At 40.7% G+C, this 27,445-nt stretch overlaps 1 protein-coding gene across 1 annotated transcript in view; it reads left to right on the top strand.

Annotated features, from left to right (window-relative positions):
• Positions 1–27,445, top strand: part of TCTN1 (tectonic family member 1) — a 380,029-nt gene that overhangs the window by 163,127 nt on the left and 189,457 nt on the right. The window contains exon 9 of the mRNA XM_053701719.1: positions 18,694–18,819. Coding sequence (XP_053557694.1) covers positions 18,694–18,819 — 126 coding nt within the window. The remainder of the gene's footprint in view (positions 1–18,693; positions 18,820–27,445) is intronic.

Genomic DNA, 27,445 nt, shown 5'->3' with positions numbered 1-27,445 from the left:
TGTCCCCTTTGCTAAATCTGGACCAGGAGACCAGAGATTCGCTTCTCTGGTGGTTGTCACCGGTTCATCTGTCCAAAGGAATGACCTTTCGCAGGCCAGATTGGATGATTGTAACAACGGATGCCAGCCTTCTAGGCTGGGGAGCAGTCTGGAATTCCCTGAAGGCTCAGGGATCGTGGACTCAGGAGGAGAAACTCCTCCCAATAAACATTCTAGAATTAAGAGCAATATTCAATGCTCTTCTAGCTTGGCAAAGCTGAGGTTCATCAGATTTCAGTCGGACAATATCACGACTGTGGCTTACATCAATCATCAAGGGGGAACCAGGAGTTCCCTAGTGATGTTGGAAGTCTCGAAGATAATTCGCTGGGCAGAGTCTCACTCTTGCCACCTGTCAGCAATTCACATCCCAGGCGTAGAGAACTGGGAGGCGGATTTCCTAAGTCGCCAGACTTTTCATCCGGGAGAGTGGGAACTTCACCCGGAGGTATTTGCTCAACTGATTCGTCGTTGGGGCAAACCGGATCTGGATCTCATGGCATCTCGCCAGAACGCGAAGCTTCCTTGTTACGGATCCAGGTCCAGGGACCCGGGAGCGGTGCTGGTAGATGCATTAGCAGCCCCTTGGGTTTTCAATATAGCTTATGTGTTTCCACCATTTCCGTTGCTACCTCGGCTGATTGCCAGGATCAAACAGGAGAGGGCATCGGTAATTCTAATAGCGCCTGCGTGGCCACACAGGACCTGGTATGCAGACCTAGTGGACATGTCGTCCTGTCCACCATGGTCTCTTCCTCTGAGGCAGGACCTTCTAATTCAGGGTCCTTTCAACCATCCAAACCTAATTTCTCTGAGGCTGACTGCCTGGAAATTGAACGCTTGATTCTATCAAAGCGTGGGTTTTCGGATTCGGTTATTGATACATTAATACAGGCTCGGAAACCTGTGACCAGAAAAATTTACCATAAGATATGGCGTAAATATTTATATTGGTGCGAATCCAAGAGTTACTCATGGAGTAAGGTTAGGATTCCTAGGATATTAGCTTTTCTACAAGAGGGTTTAGAAAAGGGTTTATCCGCTAGTTCGCTAAAGGGACAGATTTCAGCTCTGTCTATTCTTTTACACAAACGTCTCGCAGAGCATCCAGACGTCCAGGCCTTTTGTCAGGCTTTGGCTAGAATTAAGCCTGTGTTTAAAGCTGTTGCTCCTCCGTGGAGCTTAAACTTGGTTCTTAAAGTTCTTCAGGGTGTTCCGTTTGAACCCCTTCATTCCGTTGATATTAAGCTTTTATCTTGGAAAGTTTTGTTTTTGATGGCTATTTCCTCGGCTCGAAGAGTCTCTGAGTTATCTGCCTTACATTGTGATTCTCCTTATCTGATCTTTCATTCAGACAAGGTAGTTCTGCGTACTAAACCTGGGTTTTTACCTAAGGTTGTTTCTAACAGGAATATCAATCAAGAGATTGTTGTTCCATCATTATGTCCTAATCCTTCTTCAAAGAAGGAACGTCTTTTGCATAATCTAGACGTGGTCCGTGCTCTGAAGTTCTACTTACAGGCAACTAAAGATTTTAGACAAACTTCTTCTCTGTTTGTCGTTTACTCTGGACAGAGGAGAGGTCAAAAGGCTTCGGCTACCTCTCTCTCTTTTTGGCTTCGTAGCATAATAAGTTTAGCCTATGAGACTGCTGGACAGCAGCCTCCTGAAAGAATTACAGCTCATTCCACCAGAGCTGTGGCTTCCACCTGGGCCTTTAAGAATGAGGCCTCTGTTGAACAGATTTGCAAGGCTGCAACTTGGTCTTCACTTCATACTTTTTCCAAATTTTACAAATTTGACACTTTCGCTTCTTCGGAGGCTGGTTTTGGGAGAAAGGTTCTACAGGCAGTGGTTCCTTCTGTTTAATGTTCCTGCCTTGTCCCTCCCATCATCCGTGTACTTAGCTTTGGTATTGGTATCCCATAAGTAATGGATGACCCGTGGACTGAACACACTTAACAAGAGAAAACATAATTTATGCTTACCTGATAAATTTATTTCTCTTGTAGTGTGTTCAGTCCACGGCCCGCCCTGTCTTTTTCAGGCAGGTTCTAAATTTTAAAATTATATCTCCAGTCACCACTGCACCTTATAGTTTCTCCTTTCTCGTCTTGTTTCGGTCGAATGACTGGATATGACATGTGAGGGGAGGAGCTATATAGCAGCTCTGCTTGGGTGAGCCTCTTGCAACTTCCTGTTGGGAAGGAGAATATATCCCATAAGAAATGGATGACCCGTGGACTGAACACACTACAAGAGAAATAAATTTATCAGGTAAGCATAAATTATGTTTTTTTCAAATAATGATAGCAAGAGAACGAAGAAAAATTGATAATAGGAGTAAATTAGAAAGTTGCTTAAAATTTCATGCTCAATCTGAATCACGAAAGAAATATTTTGGGTACAGTGTCCCTTTAAGCATGGGATGACAATTCCTACCACTAGGAGGAGGCAAAGATTCCCAAACTTTCAAGAGTATTTCATCCCTCTCACTCTTCACTGGTATCTCAGTCTTAGCTTAATTTACAGTGGAACAAGGAGTTAAGTCAACTTTCTCAGAGGATTCTTTTAGATGCCACAACAAAAAAATCTCTATCCTAGTGGATAGACAACCAATCCATTCTTCTGGGAGCATCCTTTGCTCATACAAATTGGATAATAATCACAACAGATGCAAGTTTCTCGGGGCTATCTTCCAGGCTTTTAAGAGCTGGCCTCTCTTAAAGGGACAGTCTAGTCAAAATTAAACTTTCATGATTAAGATTAGGCATGTAATTTTGAACATTTTTCAAATTTACTTTTATCAGTTGAAAGCTAAACCTAGGTAGGCTCATATGCTACTTTCTAAAGTCTTTTAAGGCCACCTATTATCTGAATGCTTTTTACAGTTTTTCACCGCTAAAGAGCGTTTTTTCATGTGTGTCATATAGATAACATTGTGCTTACGCCTGTGGAGGGCACTGATTGGCTAAAATGCAAGTCTGTCAAAGAACTGAAATAAGGGGGCAGTTTGCTGAAGCTTATATACAAGTTAATTACAGAGTTAAAAAGTATATTAATATAACCATGTTGGTTATGCAAAACTGGGGAATTAGTATTAAAGGGATTATCTATCTTTTTAAACAATAAAAATTCTGAAGTAGACTGTCCCTTTAAAATCAGAAAATGTCCTTTAATTTCCAATCGGACAATGTCACATCAGTGGCATAGATCAATCACAAATGGGGGGCATGCAGTTTTCTAACAATGAAGGAAGTTGCTTGTATTCTTTCTTGGGTGGGGAAAAATTATTGAATAATTTCAACTATTCACATTCCAGGTGTGAGGAATTGGGGTTGTCAATCTCTGCATCTAGGGGAATGAGCACTGCATCAGGAAGTATTCAATCAGATAGTAGTGCAATGTGGTCTTTCAGGGGTAGATCTCATGGCTTCTCATTTGAATAAACTTCCCAGGTACATTACGAGATCCAGATATCCTCGACCAGAGGCAGTCAATGCTCCTAACAGCTCCTTGGTTATTTCAACTTGCTTACATATTTCCACCAACAGTCCTTCCAAGAGTTATCTTTTGGATCAAACAGGATCAGTCATCAGTAATTTTGATTGCTCCAGCCTGGCTATGCAGAACTTGGTTTGCAGACCTAATTCGCATGTCCAGATGGCCCCTGTGGCCTCTCTTCATTTCCGGCATGACCTAATCTCTCAAGAACCTATTTATCATCAAGATCTTGAGTCTCTCAACTTAAAGGCTTGGAGATTGAACGCTTGATTCTTTGACTGATAGGTTTTAGTTTTTTTTAGATGGGGTTGTAGAAACTTTAATTCAAGCCAGAAATCTTGTCACTGGAAAGATTTATCACAAGATTTGAAAGGTTTACCTGTCTTGGTGTGAAAGGAATGAATTTAGTTGGAATTCTTTTTGAATTCCTAGAATCCTGCAATGTTTTTGTAGGAAGGTTTTGGCAAGGGTTTGTCTGCCAGTTCTTTAAAGCGTCAAATTTTAGCTCTGTCAGATTGCAAAGATTGCAAAACTTTGAAACATTCAGAGTTTCGCGCAGGCATTGGTTAGGATTTGATGGGTCATCAAGCAGATTTCTCTTCCTTGGAGTTTAAATTTGGTTCTTAGAATTCTACAAGTATCTGCTTGTTAACCAATGCATGCTATAGACACCAAACTTCTTTCTTGGAAATTTGTTTTCTGCTAGCCATTACATCTGCTAGAAGGGTTTCTGAGTTATCTGCCTTTTCCTGTGACTTTTCATATCTTACATTTCACCAGAATAAGACTGTTTTAAGAACAAAATTTGTCCTAAACTTGTTTCTTTTGATTATATAGTTCCTTCACTTTTTCCTAATCCTCAAAATTTGAAGGAGAGACTCCTTCGTAATCTGGATGTAGTAAAAGACTTAACATTTTATCTACAGGCGACATAGGATTTCAAACAATCTTCTAGCGTTTTAATTTATTTTTTTTCAGCACCTTGTAAAGGCCAAAAGGTTTAAGCTGGCACTTTAGCATTGTGATTAACATGCTTAATTCATAAAACTTACTTGGAAGGCAGGTAAACCTTCTATAAAACTTATTACAGTTATTTCTACCTGATTAGTTTCTACTTCCTGGGCTTTCAAAAATTAGGTTTCTGTTTAGCAAATTTGCAAGCAGCAACTTGGTACTTTTTACATACCTTTTTAATCAATGTGTTATTATTTTGACGTTTTTGGTTCTTCAAAAGCGGCTTTTGGTAGGAAAGCAATCCAGGCAGCAGTGTTTGGAAAATCGATTCCTATCTTCTTCAAAAAATTTTCTTTTATCCCACCCAACATTTATTGGTGGATTCCACAGCTTGTGTATTAGTTCCCATGCATAATGAATCAAGGACTCTCATCACCTTCTAAAAGAAAACACAATTTTTTGCTTACCTGATAAATTCCTTTCTTTCATGGTGGTGAGAGTCCATGAGTCCTGCCCAAGGTATGTTACATTTTTGTAAACAGTACAGTTTTGCACCTATACTTTCCTTGCTTTGTCCTTTCCTATCTTGCTTTCTATTTCTCCTGCTTACCTATACATAAGACTTAGAAACTAGTGAGGTGGGAGGGATAAAATACTTTTGAAAGCTTGGGAATCTTTGCCTCCCACTAGTGGTAGGAATTGTCATCCTATGCGTAATGAATCGTGGACTCTCAGCACCATAAAATAAAGGAATGTATCTGATAAGCATACATTTTTAGCTTTTTCCCAAAAGCCACAGCAACTAGTGCAGATGGCCATGTGCGCTCCATGGGATGCTAATTGACCACCCTACCCAAAATAATGGAAAACAATTCAAACTACTGAGTTCCGAAAATGATGTGTGAAATGTGACAATGGCAAACAAACACACTGAAAATGATGGATAAAACACAACACAGACTGCAGAAAAAATGCAGTGACACTAGCGAGCAGTCATGTCCAGTAAAAATGACGTGAAATTGCGCCATCATGTGCATGAGACAATAGGAGTTGGAGCTACAATTTGTCGGCTTGGATATAGCAGTTGCTGAAACGGTGGTATTACTGTATATACAATCCATTACATCAGGTAAAAGGGACAGTAATGGAAAGTATTAAATGACTGTACCATATTAGTACACTGAATACACTATATATTGCACTTTATATTGGTTGTTTTTAAATAATTTTTGTGTGTATTTTAAATAAATATTTTTATAATTTTCCGTTGGATACTTTTTGCATATCAGTATAAAGTTGTGCTCTTCAGACATAGAGTTTTAGCTCTGCTCAACGTGAGGATACACAACCTCACAGAATTGCCACTGTTTTTATGGACATATCCTTTTGTGTTATATGAGTCACAATTTTTAAGTGACTCTTGTTATTTGAATCACATTTCCATTCACAGACCAAAAAAAAGAATTGAAGTTCCTTTAGTAACATAAGTAGAAAAAAGACAGTTAACACTAGGTCAGTAGATTGTGTTTTCAATAACAGGGAAAGTTTGGTGTCTATTCCAGTACATAAAAAAAATCATATTTAACCAAACTGCTGACACTCAAATGTCTGTCAGCATGATCCTGGATGAAAATTATAAGGAAACTGGCCTCAACAATCCACACGGTCAGGTGGGCGAGATAGCAGTTTTGTCTACTTTCTGAAGAATGAAAGTAGTTAGTCAAGTTTTACCTTTTACTTCTCAAATCAACAGCATCTGAAATGGAGGATCCAGAGTTCCAATTTTAGCAGAAGCCGTCCCTTCAGATATATCCCTTTGGATTCAGATAAAGATAGATTCCAGCAAGTTGCCAGTGGCAATATGTGCAAGGAAAATTGAACCTGGAGGAATCTATTCTACTTTCAAATATTTTGGAAGAGCAATAACTCTAGCATTGCAGTATTGGTAACAGGACAGCAATTTTATATATAGGATTTCAGGGAGGGACAAAAAAAATGCTCAGTCCTCATTAGGAGTCCATTAGGCTTGGAAATATGCAGACAATTTAACAGCTATTAATTTCCAGGAAGTAGCTGCTTAGAGTATGTACAAATATATTGACATCATAATCCACTTCATTTTTAAAATGTTATTAAATGAATAGGAAAGTCAAAATTAAACACATCTGCATTCATTACTTTTGGGAAATACAGAACCTGGCCACCAAGAGGAGGCAAAGACACCCCAGCCAAAGGCTTAAATACCTATCCCACTTCCCTCATCTCCCAGTAATTGTTTGCCTTTCGTCGCAGGAGGTTGGCAGAGAAGTGTCGAAAGTTTACAGAGTAGTTCTTTATGGAGGGTAGTACTCTTCAAGATGGGACTGGAGTTTTAAGTAGTCTTGTCAGTCTCTCAGTGAGAGCATTGATGAAAGTTAGAGTCCGGAGATGCAGGGATAGTCTTTCTGCAAAACCATCTCGACTCATATTAACAGCTCCATAAGCAATCGGCATTGACGAGTTTCGCTGCCTGCTTTTCTACATTCAAGTCCATGTCAGAAGCGCTGCTACCATCTGTCAAACTTGAAGGACCGTGTTGCCGTTCCACGGGAACGATTCTGGTAAGATCATTTCAATTTTTACATGCTTTTAACGTTAAAAGACAGGGTCTCAGTGGGACTCCGTTATATTTATGGAATCAAGGGTTAATATCTCCGGAAGGGGATTATTGAACAGTGGGGGCTGTAATCATGGTTGGTTTGTGATTTTGACTGCTTATGTGTAAGTCACGTTTGGGGCTCATAGGTTTTTACGGAACGTACAGGTTATTTTCGAGCTGCGCAGTCTTATGAACTGGCACGCTTTTCTTAGCAGGAGTGAATACTGCACGTTGCACCTGACCGTACGACTGTGGAGAGGATCCATTTTTCTCTACCTGTCTGGGTCATAGGAGGTGGTGAGTGCCCCAGCCATTGGGGGTGTAAAGTGCCAGTTGTTTTTTTTTTCATAATCTTCTTAGTTGAGCTGATATGTTAGAGGGGGTTTCCTCTGATTCAGATTGATACCCAGCCCTCTCAATTATGTTCCGTATGCCGCACTAGAGTGTTCTCATCTTCCCATGTTGGAACGTTAGAGACCAATGAGCCATCCGCCCCTGAGGATTCGACATCCAGTGAGGTACGTTCCCTAACTTATTCTGTTACTACACAGGTGGTTGCCCTGCATACCATTACCCCTTCTCCTGAAGGAGTTCTCTTTCCACCAGAGGTTACTGCACGGTTTTGCATCCTCTTGCCACGTGCAAACGAAGACTTAATCCGTGTAAACCTGCCCAAGGTCAGGCGTGGAATAGCTCGCCTGCGTGTACTTCTGAGAGAAGTTTTGGCAACGTTGGAGGATCCTATTTCTGATTCATCAGCTGAATCTGTCTGCTGATTCAGATAGCGAGCTTGTTTAGACGACTGGAGGGATGGTGATCCTATTCCTTATCGTCTTTATATTGTTGTTCTTATTTTTGTTTCCGATTCCCAGTTCGGAGCTCTTGAGGAATTGTCGCATGACGGGCAGGTCCTGTCGGTTTCACTTTCCCTTGGACTATCTCTTGTGTATGCTTGCCTATTTCTTTTCTTATCCGGTTAGAATGAGTTTTATTTTCCTGTTATTTTTCGAGCGTGAGATTATGTTGAAACTCTTCTTAGGAAGACTTTTCGCTCTGGGATTCTGGTTTTAGTGATTTTAGGTCACGATTGATGTAATCTTCCGGTGGAAGTTCTATAGTAAAAAAGAAAATTATAATAGTCTCTGGTCGGGGTGTTATTCCCTCGATATGTCCGAGACTATAGTTAAGCTTCAGAGCTTCTATGTTTCTGTTTATTATTCTCAGTTTTCTGGCCCTGCTAGAAATTAAGAATTTTCTGTTTGATCCTTCAACAGATTTGTTGTATTCTTAATATTGGGCTGGTCCTGGTTGGGTATAGTTTTTCTGTTCTTTAGTGGTTTGTACAGATATGTTGTATCCTGACTAGCAGGCTGGTCCTGTTTGGGTACTAGTTACCTCTCTTCTTTCTTCTCTTGAGAGATTGTTTTTCGGTCCAGAGGAAGCCCGTCTATCCTGGAGGCCAGGCTGGTCCTGGTTCTATCGTCTTGGTTGTGCATCTGATATTGGATCATATGCAATCTAAGTGGCCTACAAGTTAATTCCCTGCTTTGCAAAGCTGTGCCTTGGAGTTTGAATTCTGCGCTAGCAGTTTTCCTTAGAAACTAAGTTTCGCCTCTCTTTAGGAGGGGAGGGCGGGGGACTTTTTGAAGTCCTTTCCCGGTTCCTTTTTACTGGGGTGTTATCCCCCTCTCTTGGTTCTCCATAGGGTTTCTCTTTGGCTTGCTATGCTCTCTATGTAGAGCTTATTTCTTCTTCCTCTTGAGGGTCGATTATATGGTTCTCTCTTCCCTTCTCAGGGGATGGATATTTTCCTATTATCATGTTGAGGAAATCTGGGTCTTAGGGACTGTATTGTTTTCATATCCTCGTTCCGATCCTAGCCTTCTGGGATCTGTTTTTTTTCTATACAGTATCCTGTTTCCTTTGGGTTCTGGTGCTCCTATATTTTGGCGGTTCCAGTTTCTCCATCGCCTGCTAGGAGTTTTAAAGAATCTCTCTTTTCCTTCCAATTGGTTTTGGACTGGAGTTCCTGGAACCAGGCTCTATTGGCCGGTGAATAGCTTAATCCCCCAGCAACCAGAGGATTGGTATTTTGAACCCAGCAGCAGCTGATTTAGGCTCCAAGGTGGTTCTTGATTCCGTTTGATTTCAGACAGGAGGTCTGCTAAGCCTTTGGAGTTAAAATACTCTATAGACTTGACCTGCTGTTTTCCTTCAGTCCTCGTTGGTACTGTGGGTGGTATGTTACAGTCCGATGTTTCGGCTTGTCATGTTACTATCTATTCCAGATTTCAGAGGTTCTGGTTAGGCTGCAAGGGTCGTCTGTCTGCAGTATAACATTAGATCTACTGGGGAAGTTTGGCTTATCTCTTCCATGGATGTGGGAGAGTGTCTTCTGGGTCTACTACTGTTTTCCCTTTGAAGTCTTCGGTCACTCTTCTACTCGAAGGACTCTGAGAGTTCAGCAGGGGGTCGAGGGACTCTCCTTTGGTGGGTCCTTTGACGGATCTGTATATTTGGTGGGACCCGATCTAGGTTCTCTGGGCGTTCGTGCCTATCCTAGTCTTATCCTTAAGGGGATCGTGGTTAGGGACTTTTACGTAGATCTCTGGATCCTTCGGTGCTGGGGAAGTTTTATTCTTCCTTGTTCCCTTCAACTATATTACACCTCTGGGTTGATTCAGTCTGTCAGGAGTGGGCATCAGGGTTCCTGACTGCTCCTTTTTTTGTGCTACGACTAGTTTTGGTGGTGGGTCTTCTCCATTATGGGTGCTCCTTATTTGGGAGTTTGGACAGGGTCTTTGCCCTTGGTATGTTGATGTATTGTGAAAGGGGGTTTTCGGAAGGGTGTCAGCCCTTTACTCAGCTTGTAGCTGGTCCCTCGTTTCCCTTTTTGGGTTGAAGATTTTTCCTCTGGTTTTGTGGGGGTTTTATTTTTCTCTTGAGGTTCTCTCTGGACCTTCCAGGGTGTCCTGGAGAAGGGGTCATTAGCCAGTTCTTGATAGAATGACTAGTTCTTAGCCTGAGGGTTAGCCTGGCTTTCTAACAGACGGGCGGTTACGGGGTGGTTTCATCTGTCGCTTCTGCCCTGATATGGGGCTCCTAACAGATTTAGTTACCTGTTTCGGTTACTTCCTGAGGTCATGAACCTTGGTGTTCATTTCTTTTTGCTATACCGCGGCCAGCGGTCAGGCAATTGCGTTCAATTTTGTCTTCAGGTCTTTACTCTTCTGTCTAGGGTTACATCGGTTCTTGTATAGATGCAGCAGATGGTCCTTGAATTTGTCTATTCCTTGACCTGTTATGTTTAGCCAGCTGTAGTAACCTTGATGGTTAGCTTAGCTGTCTAGCAAGCGGAAGGTTTGCAGTTTGTAACCTGCGGCAGCTACCTGCACCTTGAATGTGTGCTCGCAAGTTTCTGGAATATCTCCAGGTTCTAGTATCTCCTGCAGTTGGGTAATCCGACTTCCTGGGTCTTCTTTCTAAGGAGACTTTTTCTTTGGGTTCTGCAAGGAGCTTCTCTCCCCTTTTTGGCTGGTATCATACTCAAGGTCCTTTCAGTCTCTTTAGCATATCTTTGTTTCTGTGTTCTTCCTAGGGAAGAGTACAGCATTGGGAGTTTTGGTTGTTCCCCTTGTTGTGGTCAGGGTGGAGTGTTACTTTGTCTGACCTCATGGTCAGCGGACTCTCGTCTCCTCAGAGGTTTGTGTGCTCTTTTTGGGATCAGCGATTTTGTGTGGTTTCCGATGTGGGCTCTTACGGTCCTAATTGTGGGGCAGTTACTTGGTCCTGCTCCTTTTTGGATCTTTTGCTGCTGTTGAAGCAGTTTTCGTGAGTTGGGAAATTTTTTCAGACTGTAGTGCCTGCAGATGGGCCGCCTTCTTGTCCCCCCCTTGTCCCCCCCGTTAACATTCAGTGTCCTTTATAGCTTGGGTATTGTATTCCCAATAGTAATGAATGCAGCTGTGGACTCTCCCTGTATTTAGAAGGAAAACAAAAATTATGACTCGCCAGATAATTTCCTTTCCTTCGATACAGGTAGAGTCTACAGCTCCCGTCCGTGCTCTCCGGAGGACGGCCCTAAATTTATATTGTTTTTCTTCTGGCACCTTTTTCACCCTGATATTTCTCCTACTGTTTCTTGTTCCCTCGGGAGAATGGGAACATGGGTATTTAAACCTTTGTTTGCCTCCTCCCGGTGGCCAGGTTCTGTATTTCCCAAAAGTAATGAATGCAGCTGTGGACTCTCCCTGTATCGAAGGAAAGGAAATTATCTGGCAAGTCATAATTTTTTCTTTTTAAGACACTTTTAAATTAACTTTTATTTTAAAATGGGTTTTGGTCTCATGGTACACCCTACGCACATATCCTACACTAGTGGGAGCTAGTTGCACACATTTATCTCTTGAGATTGGCTAACTAGATGTGTTCAGCTAGCTGACGGTAGTGCAATGATGTTCCTTCAGCAAAGGATATCAAGATAATGAAGCAAATTTGATAATAGAAGTCAATTGCAAAGTTGTTTAAAATTGTATGCTCTATCCAAATCATAAAATACATTTTTGGGGTTTCTTGTCCCTTTTTAATAGAAGAAAATATATACTTATTGTACAATATTTAATTCCTTAAAGGGACAGTTTACTAAAAAAAAGTCTCCCCTTTTATTCGTTCCCAGTGATCCACTTTATCTGCTGTATTACATTTTTTACAAGTATTTCCTTTTCTCTTACAATGGTATTCGAAATAGTTGATTATAGCCTGTGGTATCCCCACCTATTCTGAAAGTTTCTGGACTTAGGTCCAAGCTATAGATAAGCCATTTAAACATAGCCAGCAAAAGAAATTACACTCCCATGGGGGTATAGAAGAGACAAGGTAATAAAATGTTAATTTTTCATTGTTCTCTCCAAGTATTAGTCTTTGTTTTTTTATGTACAGATACAAGATAAAGAAGCATGTATATATACACAATGTGATAAAGTAATGAGGTCTGATTATACCTTCAATCTCAACCCATTTTATTAGGTTGTGGCTCCAAAACAAAAAATCAGCTAATTCATATACACAAATAAACCTTAAAAAGCAAATGATAAAATATTTTATACACTGCAGTTGGTAAAAAAAAAAGTAATTGGAAACACATTAAAGGGCCACTGTAAGTAAATATTTCTTTCATGTAATTGGCAAGAGTCCATGAGCTAGTGACATATGGGATATACAATCCTACCAGGAGGGGCAAAGTTTCCCAAACCTCAAAATGCCTATAAATACACCCCTCACCACACCCACAATTCAGTTTTACAAACTTTGCCTCCTATGGAGGTGGTGAAGTAAGTTTGTGCTAAGATTTCTACGTTGATATGCGCTTCTCAGCATTGTTGAAGCCCGATTCCTCTCAGAGTACAGCGAATGTCAGAGGGACGTGAAGGGAGTATCACCTATTGAATATGATGATTTCTCCAACGGGGGTCTTTTTCATGGGTTCTCTGTTATCGGTCGTAGAGATTAATCTCCTACCTCCCTTTTCAGATCGACGATATACTCTCAAATTTACCATTACCTCTACTAAGAACTGTTTTAGTACTGGTTTGGCTATCTGCTATATGTGGATGGGTGTCTTTTGGTAAGTATGTTTTCATTTACTTAAGACACTCTTGGCTATGGTTTGGCACTTTATGCAAATTATATTAAGTTCTAAATATATGTATTGTACTTATATCTGCCATGAGTCGGGTTCATGTATTTCCTTCTGCAGACTGTCAGTTTCATATTTGGGAATATAAACACTTTAAGAAATGTATTTCTTACCTGGGGTTTAGTCTTTTTCAATTTGACTACTTTTGCATTTGCGGGTATTAGGCCCGCGGGTGCGTCAAATGTTAGACTTTATTACGTCATTTTTGGCGCAAACTTTTTTGGCGCGGGAAATTACGTTTCTGACGCAACTTCGTCATTTCCGACGTCATACGTGACGTCGAGACTTTTCACACGGCAGCGTCATTAGTGACGCAAGTGTGTAATTTCCGGTCATATTTTGCGCCAAAAAAGTTTACGTTACGTTGTGCGTCATACTTGGCGCCAATTTTTTCTTCATTATTTCAATACCCCATTGTTGTTTGCCTCCTGCTTTCTTTTCTATCAAGAGGCCTATGCTTTTGTATTTTTTCCCATTCCTGAAACTGTCATTTAAGGAAATAGATAATTTTGCTTTATATGTTGTTTTTTCTCTTACATTGAGCAAGATGTCCCAATCTGATCCTGCCTCTGAAGTTTCTGCTGAAACATTGCTGCCTGACATGGGTTCTACAAAAGCTAAATTTTAAAATTGTAGAAATTATTCCACCGAATGTCATTTGTAATAGTTGTCATGATAAACTTTTACATGCAGATAGTGTTTCTATCAGTAATAGTACATTGCCAGTTGCAGTTCCTTCAACTTCTAATGTGCATGATATACCTGTAAATTTTAAAGAATTTGTTTCTGAATCTATTATGAAGGCTTTGTCTGCATTTCCACCTTCTAATAAACGTAAAATGTCTTTTAAAACTTCTCATTTAGCTGATGAAATGTCAAATGACCAACAACATAATAATTCATCCTCTTCTGATAAGGATCTGATGAGGATCTATCTGAAACAAAAGATCCTTCCTCAGATATTGACACTGACAAATCTACTTATTTATTTAAAATAGAGTATATGCGTTCTTTATTAAAAGAAGTGTTGATTACTTTGGATATTGAGGTAACCAGTCCTATTGACGTTCAGTCTAATAAACGTTTAAATGCTGTTTTTAAACCTCCTGTGGTTTCTCCAGGTGTTTTTCCCATTCCTGAGGCTATTTCTGATCTGATTTCTAAGGAATGGAATAAGCCAGGTACTTCCTTTATTCCTTCTTCAAGGTTTAAGAGATTGTATCCTTTACCAGCAAAATCTATAGAGTTTTGGGAAAAGATCCCCAAAGTTGATGGGGCTATTTCTACTCTTGCTAAACGTACCACTATTCCTATGGAAGATAGCACTTCCTTTAAGGATCCTTTAGATAGGAAGCTTGAATCTTATCTAAGGAAGGCCTATTTATATTCAGGTCATCTTCTCAGACCTGCTATTTCTTTGGGTGATGTTGCGGCTGCATCAACTTTCTGGTTGGAAAATTTAGCGCAACATGAATTGGATTCTGACATTTCTAGCATTGTTCGCTTACTGCAACATGCTAATCATTTTTATTTTTGATGCCATTTTTGATATTATCAAAATTGATGTTAGATCCATGTCTTTAGCTGTATTAGCTAGAAGAGCTTTGTGGCTTAAATCTTGGAATGCTGATATGACATCTAAATCTAGATTACTATCTCTTTCTTTCCAAGGTAATAATTTATTTGGTTCTCAGTTGGATTCTATTATTTCAACTATCACTGGAGGAAAAGGAGTTTTTTTGCCTCAGAATAAAAAAACCTAAGGGTAAATCTAAGGCTTCTAACCGTTTTCGTTCCTTTCGTCAGCATAAGGAACAAAAACTCAATCCTCCTCCCAAGGAATCTGCTTCCAGTTGGAAGCCTTCCTCAAATTGGAATAAATCCAAGCCATTTAGGAAACCAAAGTCTGCCCCTAAGTCCGCATGAAGGTGCGGCCCTCATTCCAGCTCAGCTGGTAGGGGGCAGATTAAGGTTTTTCAAGGATTTTTTGATAAAATCTGTCCAAAATCATTGGATTCAGAGCATTGTCTCTCAAGGGTATCGAATAGGATTTAGAGTAAGACCTCCTGTGAGAAGATTTTTTTCTCTCACGCATTCCTGTAAATCCAGTAAAAGCTCAGGCTTTTCTGAAGTGTGTTTCAGACCTGGAGTCTTCAGGGGTAATCATGCCAGTTCCTCCTCAGGAACAAGGTTTGGGGTTTTATTCAAACCTATTCATTGTACCAAAGAAAGAAAATTTGTTCAGACCAGTTCTGGATCTAAAAATTTTGAATCGTTATGTAAGAGTACCAACTTTCAAGATGGTGACTATAAGGACTATTCTGCCTTTTGTTCAGCAAGGACATTATATGTCCACAATAGACTTGCAGGATGCATACCTTCATATTCCGATTCATCCAGAACACTATCAGTTTCTGAGATTCTCTTTTCTAGACAAGCATTACCAATTTGTTGCTCTTCCATTTGGTCTAGCAACAGCTCCAAGAATCTTTTCAAAGGTTCTGGGTGCCCTATTATCTGTAATAAGAGAACAGGGTATTGCAGTGTTTCCTTATTTGGACGATATCTTGGTACTAGCTCAGTCTTTACATACTGCAGAATCTCACACAAATCAACTAGTGTTGTTTCTTCGGAAACATGGTTGGAGGATCAATTTACTAAAAAGTTTCTTGATTCCTCAGACAAGGGTCACCTTTTTAGGCTTCCAGATAGATTCAGTGTCCATGACTCTGTCTCTAACAGACAAGAGACGTTTAAAATTGGTTGCAGCATGTCGGCTCCTTCAGTCTCAGTCATTCCCTTCAGTGGCTATGTGCATGGAAGTTTTAGGTCTCATGACTGCAGCATCGGACGCAATCCCCTTTGCTCGTTTTCACATGAGACCTCTACAGCTTTGTATGCTGAATCAATGGTGCAGGGATTATACAAAGATATCACAATTAATATCCTTGAATCCCAATGTACGACACTCTCTGACATGGTGGATAGATCACCATTGTTTGGTTCAAGGGGCTTCTTTTGTTCGCCCAACCTGGACTGTGATCACAACAGATGCAAGTCTTTCAGGTTGGGGAGCTGTTTGGGGGTCTCTGACAGCACAAGGGGTTTGGAAATCTCAAGAGGCGAGATTACCAATAAATATTTTAGAACTCCGTGCAATTCTCAGGGCTCTTCAGTTCTGGCCTCTACTAAAGAGAGAACCATTCATTTGTTTTCAGACAGACAATATCACAACTGTGGCTTACGTCAATCATCAGGGTGGGACTCACAGTCCCCAAGCTATGAAAGAAGTATCTCGGATACTTGTTTGGGCGGAATCCAGCTCCTGTCTAATCTCTGCGGTACATATCCCAGGTGTAGACAATTGGGAGGCGGATTATATCAGCCGCCAGTCTTTACATCCAGGGGAGTGGTCTCTCCATCCAGATGTGTTTTTTCAGATTATTCAGATGTGGGGGCTTCCAGAGATAGATCTCATGGCCTCTCATCTAAACAAGAAACTTCCCAGATACCTGTCCAGGTCCAGGGATGTTCAGGCGGAAGCAGTGGATGCGCTGACACTTCCTTGGTGTTATCAACCTGCTTACATCTTCCCGCCTCTAGTTCTCCTTCCAAGAGTGATTTCCAAAATCATCATGGAACAGTCTTTTGTGTTGCTGGTGGCTCCAGCATGGCCTCACAGGTTTTGGTATGCGGATCTGGTTCGGATGTCCAGTTGCCCGTCTTGGCCACTTCCGTTACGGCCGGACCTACTATCTCAAGGTCCGTTTTTCCATCAGGATCTCAAATCATTAAATTTGAAGGTATGGAAATTGAACGCTTAGTTCTAAGTCATAGAGGTTTCTCTGATTCAGTGATTAATACTATGTTACAAGCTCGTAAATCTGTCTCTAGATTTATTATAGAGTTTGGAAGACTTACATTTCATGGTGTTCTTCTCATAAATTCTCCTGGCATTCTTTTAGAATTCCTAGAATTTTGCAATTTCTTCAGGATGGTTTGGTTAAGGTTTTGTCTGCAAGTTCCTTGAAAGGACAAATCTCTGCTCTTTCTGTTTTATTTCACAGAAAGATTGCTATACTTCCTGATATACACTGTTTTGTACAGGCTTTAGTTCGTATTAAGCCTGTCATTAAGTCAATTTCTCCTCCTTGGAGTCTTAATTTGGTTCTGAGGGCTTTACAGGCTCCTCAATTTGAACCTATGCATTCTTTGGACATTAAACTACTTTCTTGGAAAGTGTTGTTCCTTTTGGCTATCTCTTCTGCTAGAAGAGTTTCTGAGCTATCTGCTCTTTCTTGTGAGTCTCCTTTTCTGATTTTTCATCAGGATAAGGCAGTCTTGCGGAGTTCTTTTCCATTTTTACCTAAGGTTGTGAATTCTAACAACATTAGTAGAGAAATTGTTGTCCCTTCTTTATGTCCTAATCCTAAGAATTCTTTGGAGAGATCCTTACATTCTTTGGATGTGGTAAGAGCTTTGAAATATTATGTGGAAGCTACTAAATTTCAGTAAGACTTCTAGTCTATTTGTTTTATTTTCTGGTCCTAGGAAAGGTCAGAAAGCTTCTGCTATTTCCTTGGCTTCTTGGTTGAAACTTTTGATTCATCAAGCTTATTTGGAGTCGGGTCAAACCCCGCCTCAGAGAATTACAGCTCATTCTACTAGATCAGTCTCCACTTCATGGGCTTTTAAGAATGAAGCTTCAGTTGATCAGATTTGCAAAGCAGCCACTTGGTCCTCTTTGCATACATTTACTAAATTCTACCATTTTGATGTATTTGCTTCTTCGGAAGCAGTTTTTGGTAGAAAAGTTCTTCAGGCAGCTGTTTCAGTTTGATTCTTCTGCGTTTTGATTTAAGTTTTTTTCGTTCAAAAGTGAAAATAAACTTATTTTTGGGTTATGGATTATTTTCTCAGCGGAATATGGTTGTTTTTGTTTTATTCCCTCCCTCTCTAGTGACTCTTGAGTGGAAGACTCCACATCTTGGGTATTGATATCCCATATGTCACTAGCTCATGGACTCTTGCCAATTACATGAAAGAAAACATAATTTATGTAAGAATTTACCTGATAAATTCATTTCTTTCATATTGGCAAGAGTCCATGAGGCCCACCCTTTTTATGGTGGTTATGATTTTTTTGTATAAAGCACAATTATTTCCAAATTTCCTTTGTTGATGCTTTCTACTCCTTTCTTTATCACCCCACTGCTTGGCTATTCGTTAAACTGAATTGTGGGTGTGGTGAGGGGTGTATTTATAGGCATTTTGAGGTTTGGGAAACTTTGCCCCTCCTGGTAGGATTGTATATCCCATATGTCACTAGCTCATGGACTCTTGCCAATATGAAAGAAATGAATTTATCAGGTAAATTCTTACATAAATTATGTTTTTCTATGCCTGTTACTAACTACCCCAAATACGCTTTTTATCAATAGCATTTCATTAACATATCTCTACCGTATATCAGAAATCTTGTCTGCAAATTTAATTGTTTTCCAAACCCACTCCGTGGGTATCCTTTGCTCTGTACCAATCCGTTTACAATACCTAGGTTTCAAACCGGCGCTTTAAACACAAAGTTATTGGTTTAAGTATTTTGAACACACAGTGCTGAAAATAGTGGGCAGGATAACGTGACATCATCGGCGAATAAAGATATAACTTTTAGAACGTTATGAAACTTCGTTTTGGAGAAAATATAGGTCAGTAGGTTTTAATTAATGTTTATTAACTTTAATATGTTAGTTATTTAGCTTAAAAATTATAACAGAAAGTAATCCTTTAAGGGACAAACTATTTTACAGTATACTGTCCCTTTAAAACTTTGTTGTTTATTTTCCTTCTGTCTTATCCCCAGGGAAGCTACCTTATTACGTACACAGATAAAGGAGAGATTACAAATATTACAGCTTCATTTATCTTGGGCACTATCAATAGTGCAATGGTTCCACTTCAGCAGAACTTCAAAATTAATTTCATACAGGTATTTATTAAATTACACTTTATTTTCCAAATATTTATCAGTCTATTAGTTTGTCAATTTTCTTTAATTACTTTACATAATAAAGCGAAAAAGGAGAACTGAAAGAGAGAATGATGGTAAATGTAAATTAAGCAGGGAAGTGAGAAAGAAATCTTAGCTAACCAATATACATAACTATCTTCAGAGTCAGAAATGATTCATATCTTGCAGATAATCAGCACAAACGCCCCATGCATTCTCCATCTTACATTTACCTGCTAAATCACTTTGCATTGGATGACAGCCAATGTGTGCATAGCTCTAGTTGCACTAGAGATCTATATAATTTATCTATATAATAAAGTTTATAGAAGAAATCTATAATTTTGTGTTTCCACATTAACCATATGCCTAACTTTCACTTCTCAATAAAGTTTTTTTATGTGGTATATTTAAATGCTAAACAGTTTACCTACTTAATTGAATTACCTGTTAGACGCTTTATTTAAATGTTTGCACAGCACTTCCCACATGTCGGCGAGCAAGTACAGACCTATACAAACCATGTTAGATTATGCTAAACTGTGTGCCTAACTCATATCACTTTTTTTAATCTTATGGTATATTTTTTCATTTTTACAAATACACATATTCATTACCCTTTGTATGCAGCTATTGAGGTGGTTCTGCTAGAACAGAACTTGTTACAATTTCTAGATTGTAAGTTCCCACTGAAATAGGGCCCTCAATTCCTCTTGTATGTGTTTGTAAAATTTTGTTTAGTCTCTTACAAGTTTGATATCAACACCAATCATGTAAATATCTGACAATTTACCTACGTTAAAGGTTATCAGTGATAATACAGGAAAATAAGCCAGAGATGGTTGTACAGTATGAAGGTGTTGATCTGTGATGGTTTAACATCTCTGGTCTTTTTAAAATTTGTTATAATCCATTTTGGTGGATTTTAAGACTTTTATTTTGGTTAAAAATGTATTTTTTTAATGCCAAGTAAACTGTTTAAACTAAATATTAGCTATAGGCAGTACACGTCCTAATAAAATAAAAATATTTAAAAGCCTCAAATCAGTCAACGTGTATAGTTAGATATTTTAAAATTAGTTTGATTGTATTGGTTTAGAAGTATTTTTAAATTCTTAATAAATTTAAAGAATAATAAATGATTTCCTCTATTATTAGATTCATTAGTTTGAATGTATGTAGTTTGTATATGTTACAATGTCAGACTAGTACAATATAATCTCACCATTTAGGCTCTGTAAAAATGTTTCCAAAGGTATTGATGAAAGTCCCATTTATTATTATTACTTGTGTTATTATTAACCCACTGTGGGAATAAAGTCATTATGCAAATAATATTTCTCTTGTAAGGTGTATCCAGTCCACGGATCATCCATTACTTGTGGGATATTCTCCTTCCCAACAGGAAGCTACAAGAGGATCACCCACAGCAGAGCTGTCTGTATAGCTCCTCCCCTAACTGCCACTACCAGTCATTCTCTTGCAGCTCTCGACAAGATAGGAAGTAGCTAGAGAGATGTGGTAAATTTATGTAGTTTATCTTCAATCAAAAGTTTATTATTTTCAAATGGTACCGGAGTTGTACTGTTTTAGCCTCAGGCAGAAAGTTGAAGAATAGTCTGCCTGTGGTTTTTAATGATCTTAGCAGGTTGTAACTAAGATCCATTGCTGTTCTCACACATAACTGAAGAGATGAGGTAACTTCAGCTGGGGGAATGGCATGCAGGGTCTCCTGCTATGAGGTATGTGCAGTTTAAATTTTTCTAGAGAAATGAATATGCTAGAAAATGCTGTTAATACCGGATTTATTTAAGGTAAGCCTGATTACAGTGATTTAATAACGACTAGTATCATGCTTGCTGTAAAAGGTAATATTCTTATTACTTTCTCACATTACTGAAAATAAGATAACGTTTGCTGGAAGTGTTTAAACGTTTTTTTTCTACATATTGGTGATAAAACTTTATTGCGGCCCAGTTTTTCCACATGGCTGGCTAGATTTTGCCTAGGGATAGTTTTTTATGGCCCTCTCACTGTGAGTACAGGTTAGGAGGGGCCTAATTTCAGGCCTAAATCGTGCAGTAGTTTTTGCAGCTTGAGACTTCCAGCTTCCCTGAAGGAGTCCCCTGAACACTTAGGACCTCTACAAAGGGTTTTTGTGCTTTCAAAAGTCGTTGTATGGGCAGGTAGGGCCATAGCAGAGCTGTGGCAGTTTGTTGTGACTGTTAAAAAACATTTATATCGTTTTTTTTATCCGGTTTTGAAACTAAGGGGTTAATCATCCATTTGCAAGTAAGTGCAATGCTCTGTTAGTCTATTATACACACTAAAAATTTCGTAAGATTTACTGCTTTTTATCACTGTTTTTCAATTTCTGACAAAATTTGTTTCTCTTAAAGGCACAGTACCGTTTTTATTTTTTGCTTGTTTACATTTATCAAAGTGTTTTCCAAGCTTGCTGGTCTCATTGCTAGTCTGTTTAAACATGTCTGACATAGAGGAAACTCCTTGTTCATTATGTTTAGAAGCCATTGTGGAACCCCCTCTTAGAATGTGTACCAAATGTACTGAGTTTACTTTAAGTTATAAAGATCATATTCTGTCTTTAAAAGATTTATCACCAGAGGAAATTGACAAGGGGGAAGTTATGCCGACTAACTCGCCCCACGTGTCAGAACCTTTGACTCCCGCTCAAGTGGCGACAAGTACATCTAGCGTGCCCATGGCGTTTACTTTACAAGACATGGCGGCAGTTATGGATCATGCCCTTACAGCGGTATTGTCCAAACTACCAGGGTTACAAGGAAAGCGAGACAGCTCTGGGACTAGAAAAAATACAGAGCTCTCTGACGCTTTAGTAGCTATGTCTGATATCCCCTCACAATATGCAGAAGCTGAGGCAGAAGAGCTTCTTTCTGTGGGTGATTTTTCTGACTCAGGGAAGATGCTTCAAACTGATTCTGATATGCCTACATTTAAATTTAAGCTTGAACACCTCTGCGTGTTGCTCAGGGAGGTTTTAGCTACTCTGGATGACTGTGACACCATTATAGTGCCAGAGAAATTGTGTAGATTGGATAAATACTATGCAGTGCCTGTTTACACTGATGTTTTTCCAATACCTAAAAGGTTTTCAGAAATTATTACTAAGGAATGGGATAGACCAGGTGTACCGTTCTCTCCCCCTCCTATTTTTAAGAAAATGTTACCAATAGATGCCGCTACACGGGACTTATGGCAAACGGTCCCTAAGGTGGAGGGCGCAGTTTCTACCCTAGCTAAGAGTACAACTATTCCCGTCGAGGACAGTTGTGCTTTCCTAGATCCAATGGATAAAAGTTAGAGGGTTACCTTAAGAAAATGTTTATTCAACAAGGTTTTATTCTCCAGCCTCTTGCATGCATTGCCCCGGTCACTGCTGCTGCGGCCTTCTGGTTTGAGTCTCTGGAAGAAGTCTTACAGGTAGAAACTCCATTGGATGATATACTTGACAAGCTTAAAGCGCTTAAGCTAGCCAATTCATTTGTTTCTCACGCCGTTGTTCATTTAACCAAACTAACGGCTAAGAACTCAGGTTTTGCTATACAGGCGCGTAGGGCGATATGGCTTAAATCCTGGTCAGCTGACGTTACTTCAAAGTCTAAGCTTCTCAACATTCCCTTCAAGGGGCAGACCCTATTCGGGCCTGGACTGAAGGAGATCATTTCTGATATTACTGGAGGAAAAGGTCATGCCCTTCCTCAGGATAGGTCTAATAAATTAAGGACCAAACAAACTAATTTTCGTGCCTTTCGAAACTTTAAGACGAGCGCGGCATCAACTCCCTCTAATGCAAAACAAGAGGGAAATTTTGCCAAGTCCAAGCCGGTCTGGAGACCTAACCAGGCCTGGAACAAAGGTAAGCAGGTCAAGAAGCCTGCTGCTGCCTCTAAGACAGCATGAAAGATCAGCCCCCGATCCGGTAACGGATCTAGTAGGGGGCAGACTTTCTCTCTTCGCCCAGGCTTGGGCAAGAGATGTCCAGGATCCCTGGGCGTTGGATATTGTGTCCCATGGATATCTTCTGGACTTCAAAGCTTCTTCCCCAAAAGGAAGATTTCACCTCTCACAATTATCTGCAGACCAGATAAAGAGAGAGGCATTCTTACATTGTGTTCAAGACCTCCTATTTATGGGAGTGATCCACCCAGTTCCAAAGGAGGAACAGGGGCAAGGCTTCTATTCAAATCTCTTTGTGGTTCCCAAGAAAGAGGGAACCTTCAGACCAATCTTAGATCTCAAGATCCTAAACAAATTTCTCAGGGTCCCATCTTTCAAGATGGAGACTATTCGATCCATCCTACCTATGATCCAGGAGGGTCAATACATGACTACCGTGGACTTAAAGGATGCTTATCTTCACATTCCGATACACAAAGATCATCTTCGGTTTCTCAGGTTCGTCTTCCTAGACAGGCATTACCAGTTTGTGGCTCTTCCCTTTGGGTTAGCTACGGCACCAAGAATCTTTACAAAGGTTCTGGGGTCACTTCTGGCGGTCCTAAGCCGCGGGGCATAGCAGTAGACCCTTACTTAGACGACATTCTGATACAGGCGTCGAATTTCCAAATTGCCAAGTCCCATACGGACATTGTTCTGGCATTCCTGAGGTCTCATGGGTGGAAAGTGAACGAAAAGAAGAGTTCTCTATCCCCTCTCACAAGAGTTTCCTTCCTGGGAACTCTGATAGATTCTGTAGAAATGAGGATTTACCTGACAGAGGACAGGTTGTCAAAACTACTAAATTCCTGCCGTGTTCTTTATTATACTTCTCGCCCTTCGGTGGCTCAGTGTATGGAAGTAATCGGCTTAATGGTAGCGGCAATGGACATAGTTCCGTTTGCCCGCCTACATCTCAGACCGCTGCAACTCTGCATGCTCAGTCAGTGGAATGGGGATTACACAGATTTGTCCCCTCTACTAAATCTGGATCAAGAGACCAGGGATTCTCTTCTCTGGTGGCTATCTCGGGTCCATCTGTCCAAAGGTATGACCTTTCGCAGGCCAGATTGGACAATTGTAACAACAGATGCAAGCCTTCTAGGTTGGGGTGCAGTCTGGAACTCCCTGAAGGCTCAGGGATCGTGGACTCAGGAGGAGACACTCCTTCCAATAAATATTCTGGAAGAGCGATATTCAATGCTCTTCAGGCTTGGCCTCAGTTAGCAACTCTGAGGTACATCAGATTTCAGTCGGACAACATCACGACTGTGGTGCCCTTCGGTGGCTCAGTGTATGGAAGTAATCGGCTTAATGGTAGCGGCAATGGACATAGTTCCGTTTGCCCGCCTACATCTCAGACCGCTGCAACTCTGCATGCTCAGTCAGTGGAATGGGGATTACACAGATTTGTCCCCTCTACTAAATCTGGATCAAGAGACCAGGGATTCTCTTCTCTGGTGGCTATCTCGGGTCCATCTGTCCAAAGGTATGACCTTCCCGCAGGCCAGATTGGACAATAGTAACAACAGATGCCAGCCTTCTGGGCTGGGGTGCAGTCTGGAACTCTCTGAAGGCTCAGGGGTCGTGGACTCAGGGGGAGGCACTCCTTCCAATAAACATTCTGGAATTAAGAGCGATATTCAATGCTCCTCAGGCTTGGCCTCAGCTAGCGGCAGTGAGGTTCATCAGATTTCAGTCGGACAACATCACGACTGTAGCTTACATCAACCATCAAGGGGGGAACAAGGAGTTCCCTAGCGATGTTGGAGGTTTCAAAGATAATTCAATGAGCAGAGATTCACTCTTGCCATCTATCAGCTATCCATATCCCAGGAGTAGAGAACTGGGAGGCAGATTTTCTAAGTCATCAGACTTTTCATCCGGGGGAGTGGGAGCTCCATATGGAGGTGTTTGCACAGTTGATTCAACGTTGGGGCAAACCAGAACTGGATCTCATGGCGTCTTGCCAGAACGCCAAGCTTCCTTGTTACGGATCCAGGTCCAGGGATCCCAAGGCAGCGCTGATAGATGCTCTAGCAGCGCCGTGATCCTTCAACATGGCTTATGTGTTTCCACCATTTCCTCTGCTCCCTTGTCTGATTGCCAAGATCAAACAGTAGAGAGCATCTGTAATTTTGATAGCACCTGCGTGGCCACGCAGGACTTGGTATGCAGATCTGGTGGACATGTCATCCTTTCCACCATGGACTCTGCCTCTGAGGCAGGACCTTCTACTTCAGGGTCCTTTCAACCATCCAAATCTAATTTCTCTGCGGCTGACTGCTTGGAGATTGAACGCTTGATTTTATCAAAGCGTGGTTTCTCCGAGTCGGTCATTGATACCTTAATACAGGCGCGAAAGCCTGTCACCAGGAAAATCTATCATAAGATATGGTGTAAATATCTTCATTGGTGTGAATCCAAGGGTTACTCATGGAGTAAGGTCAGGATTCCTAGGATATTATCTTTTCTCCAAGAAGGATTGGAGAAGGGTTTGTCAGCTAGTTCCTTAAAAGGACAGATTTCTGCTCTGTCTATTCTTTTGCACAAACGTCTGGCTGAGGTTCCAGATGTGCAGGCGTTTTGTCAGGCTTTAGTCAGAATCAAGCCTGTGTTTAAACCTGTTGCTCCGCCTTGGAGTTTAAATTTAGTTCTTAAGGTTCTTCAAGGGTACCAAACCTGTTTTTTTACCTAAGGTGGTATCTAATAAAAATATCAATCAGGGGGGTGGAGCCTACTCTCATGGCGGCAGGACGCGTCTTTGTGAAGCTCCTGGTCCTTATGTGTCCTATTATAAACTTCCTACAGAAATAAGCTTGAATTGTGCCCATTCGAGGACATATGACTACCTGGGAACTGATGTGTACTCGATATCGAGGATTTGATTGTGTCTATGCCTATGTTCTGTGAGAAAGATTGGTGCGGTGATCTCTCACAGGATAGTCAGCCATCTTTATAACTTTGTGAAGAATCTGAGAAGCGACCCTGTGTATGAGCTCTTGCATGGATCTGGGGCTGCCACAAAATTACCCCCCCCTCCCCAAACTCTGGGGTTACGGTATCCTTTCATAGGATAGTTTCTCTGTTCATTATAGGGAACACTTTGTCTTAGAGTACAAGTGAGTGCATATCTACGGAAGCCTCCCACCACGCACTTGATGATATTGAACATGGATGGCAAGGCCTTAGAAGCAGCGTTGCTTAAGCTGCTGGACGATCATTATCAAAGACTCCACAAGCTCATTGGTGAGTGTTTCTCACTAAGCTCGCCGTCTCAGCCGGAGGCGATGAGCCCGCTGACTTTCAATGGGGACCTGAAAGTAAGTGAAACAAGCTGCAGTGAGAGTCCGCGTGATGCGGTGCTGAGTAACACCAAACCCGCCGGGGTCGAGCAGAACAGCCAGCTGGATATGCCTGCAGATTTCATCAGAGGGCAGCCACCCGGGAGCCGATGGCAGAGCAGTGCAGAGCCCCTAGCCTTGATGTTTGAAAATAAGCAGCTAGAGTCCTTTGGACTGAGGACATTGAAGGTACTCACTACGAATAATTCATGTGCTGCTCGCCAGAGACAAGATCAAGTTGGTGCCCCTCACACCCAGCAGCCTGAGATTGCATCAATATGGCGAAAGACCGGGGTCGGCTGAATCCTTATGCTAGGGGATCTGGCATAGAACTGACTTGGCAGGCTTAGTAGTACCTTGGACGTTCGGAAATAGGTCTGCTTTTCCTTATACCTGCTTTACCTATCGGCCAGGTTCTAAAATTATATTACCACTATGATTGCCCTGAATAATGGATAACCTGTGAGTTATTATGGGTCTTACTTGCTTTAATGATGGCTCATACGCCGGATGTTTGAGAGACTCTTAAAGTTTAATTTACTATGTATGTTCTTGTGGTGGTGGCTCTAGGGGTGTTCTGTTTGTATATACTTCTTAGCTGACATTATACCCTGAATATTGAGTTAGTTATATTTTCTAGGTGTTCTGTACCTAATTATCGATAAGAGCTAACAAACCCTTTTTGTCTACAACCCAAGTCACCAACACTAATTTACATTTCCTCTCATACTTTAATTAATATGTATAGTGTTAGGTTAATGGCTTTTGAGAGAGGTCTTTATTGCTGCAATGTATACACTATATGCACAGCACTATAGTAGGGAGTGATCCCTTTTAATATTGGATTGGTATTTACTATGTTCTCATATTTCCCATTTATATCCCCTAACCTTCTCAGGACAAGTGAGTCTTTGATAGTTGAGACCACTTTTGCCTCATAGGGGTCAGAATTCATCATTTAGAGCCCAACCTGGGAACCTGCTGTCTGCGGCCGGGATGCGGGTCTCCAGGAGTGCATATTACGATGGTGCATTGAGGGTTACCGACTAATTCCCGTTTATTGGCTGACATAGGGTAATAGCTAATTTTCACCCACATATGCACTGAACATAAAGAGAATATTTTAAGTCTAAAGATTGCGGCATCACCCTATATATGTGAATTCTAACTAAGTCAGCATTTCTGTTTATATGATTTCTAGCTACATGCCACCCCTGTGCCATATAATCTTTGCCCTTTTTAGAAGTAATTCTTACCATATGTACTTTACCCCCATACTAAAA

This window comes from Bombina bombina, chromosome 2, assembly GCF_027579735.1.
Source record: "Bombina bombina isolate aBomBom1 chromosome 2, aBomBom1.pri, whole genome shotgun sequence".
Classification (NCBI taxonomy): Eukaryota; Metazoa; Chordata; class Amphibia; order Anura; family Bombinatoridae; genus Bombina; species Bombina bombina.
Note: the sequence above shows the minus strand (reverse complement) of the source record. Positions and strands in the feature narration are given on the sequence as shown.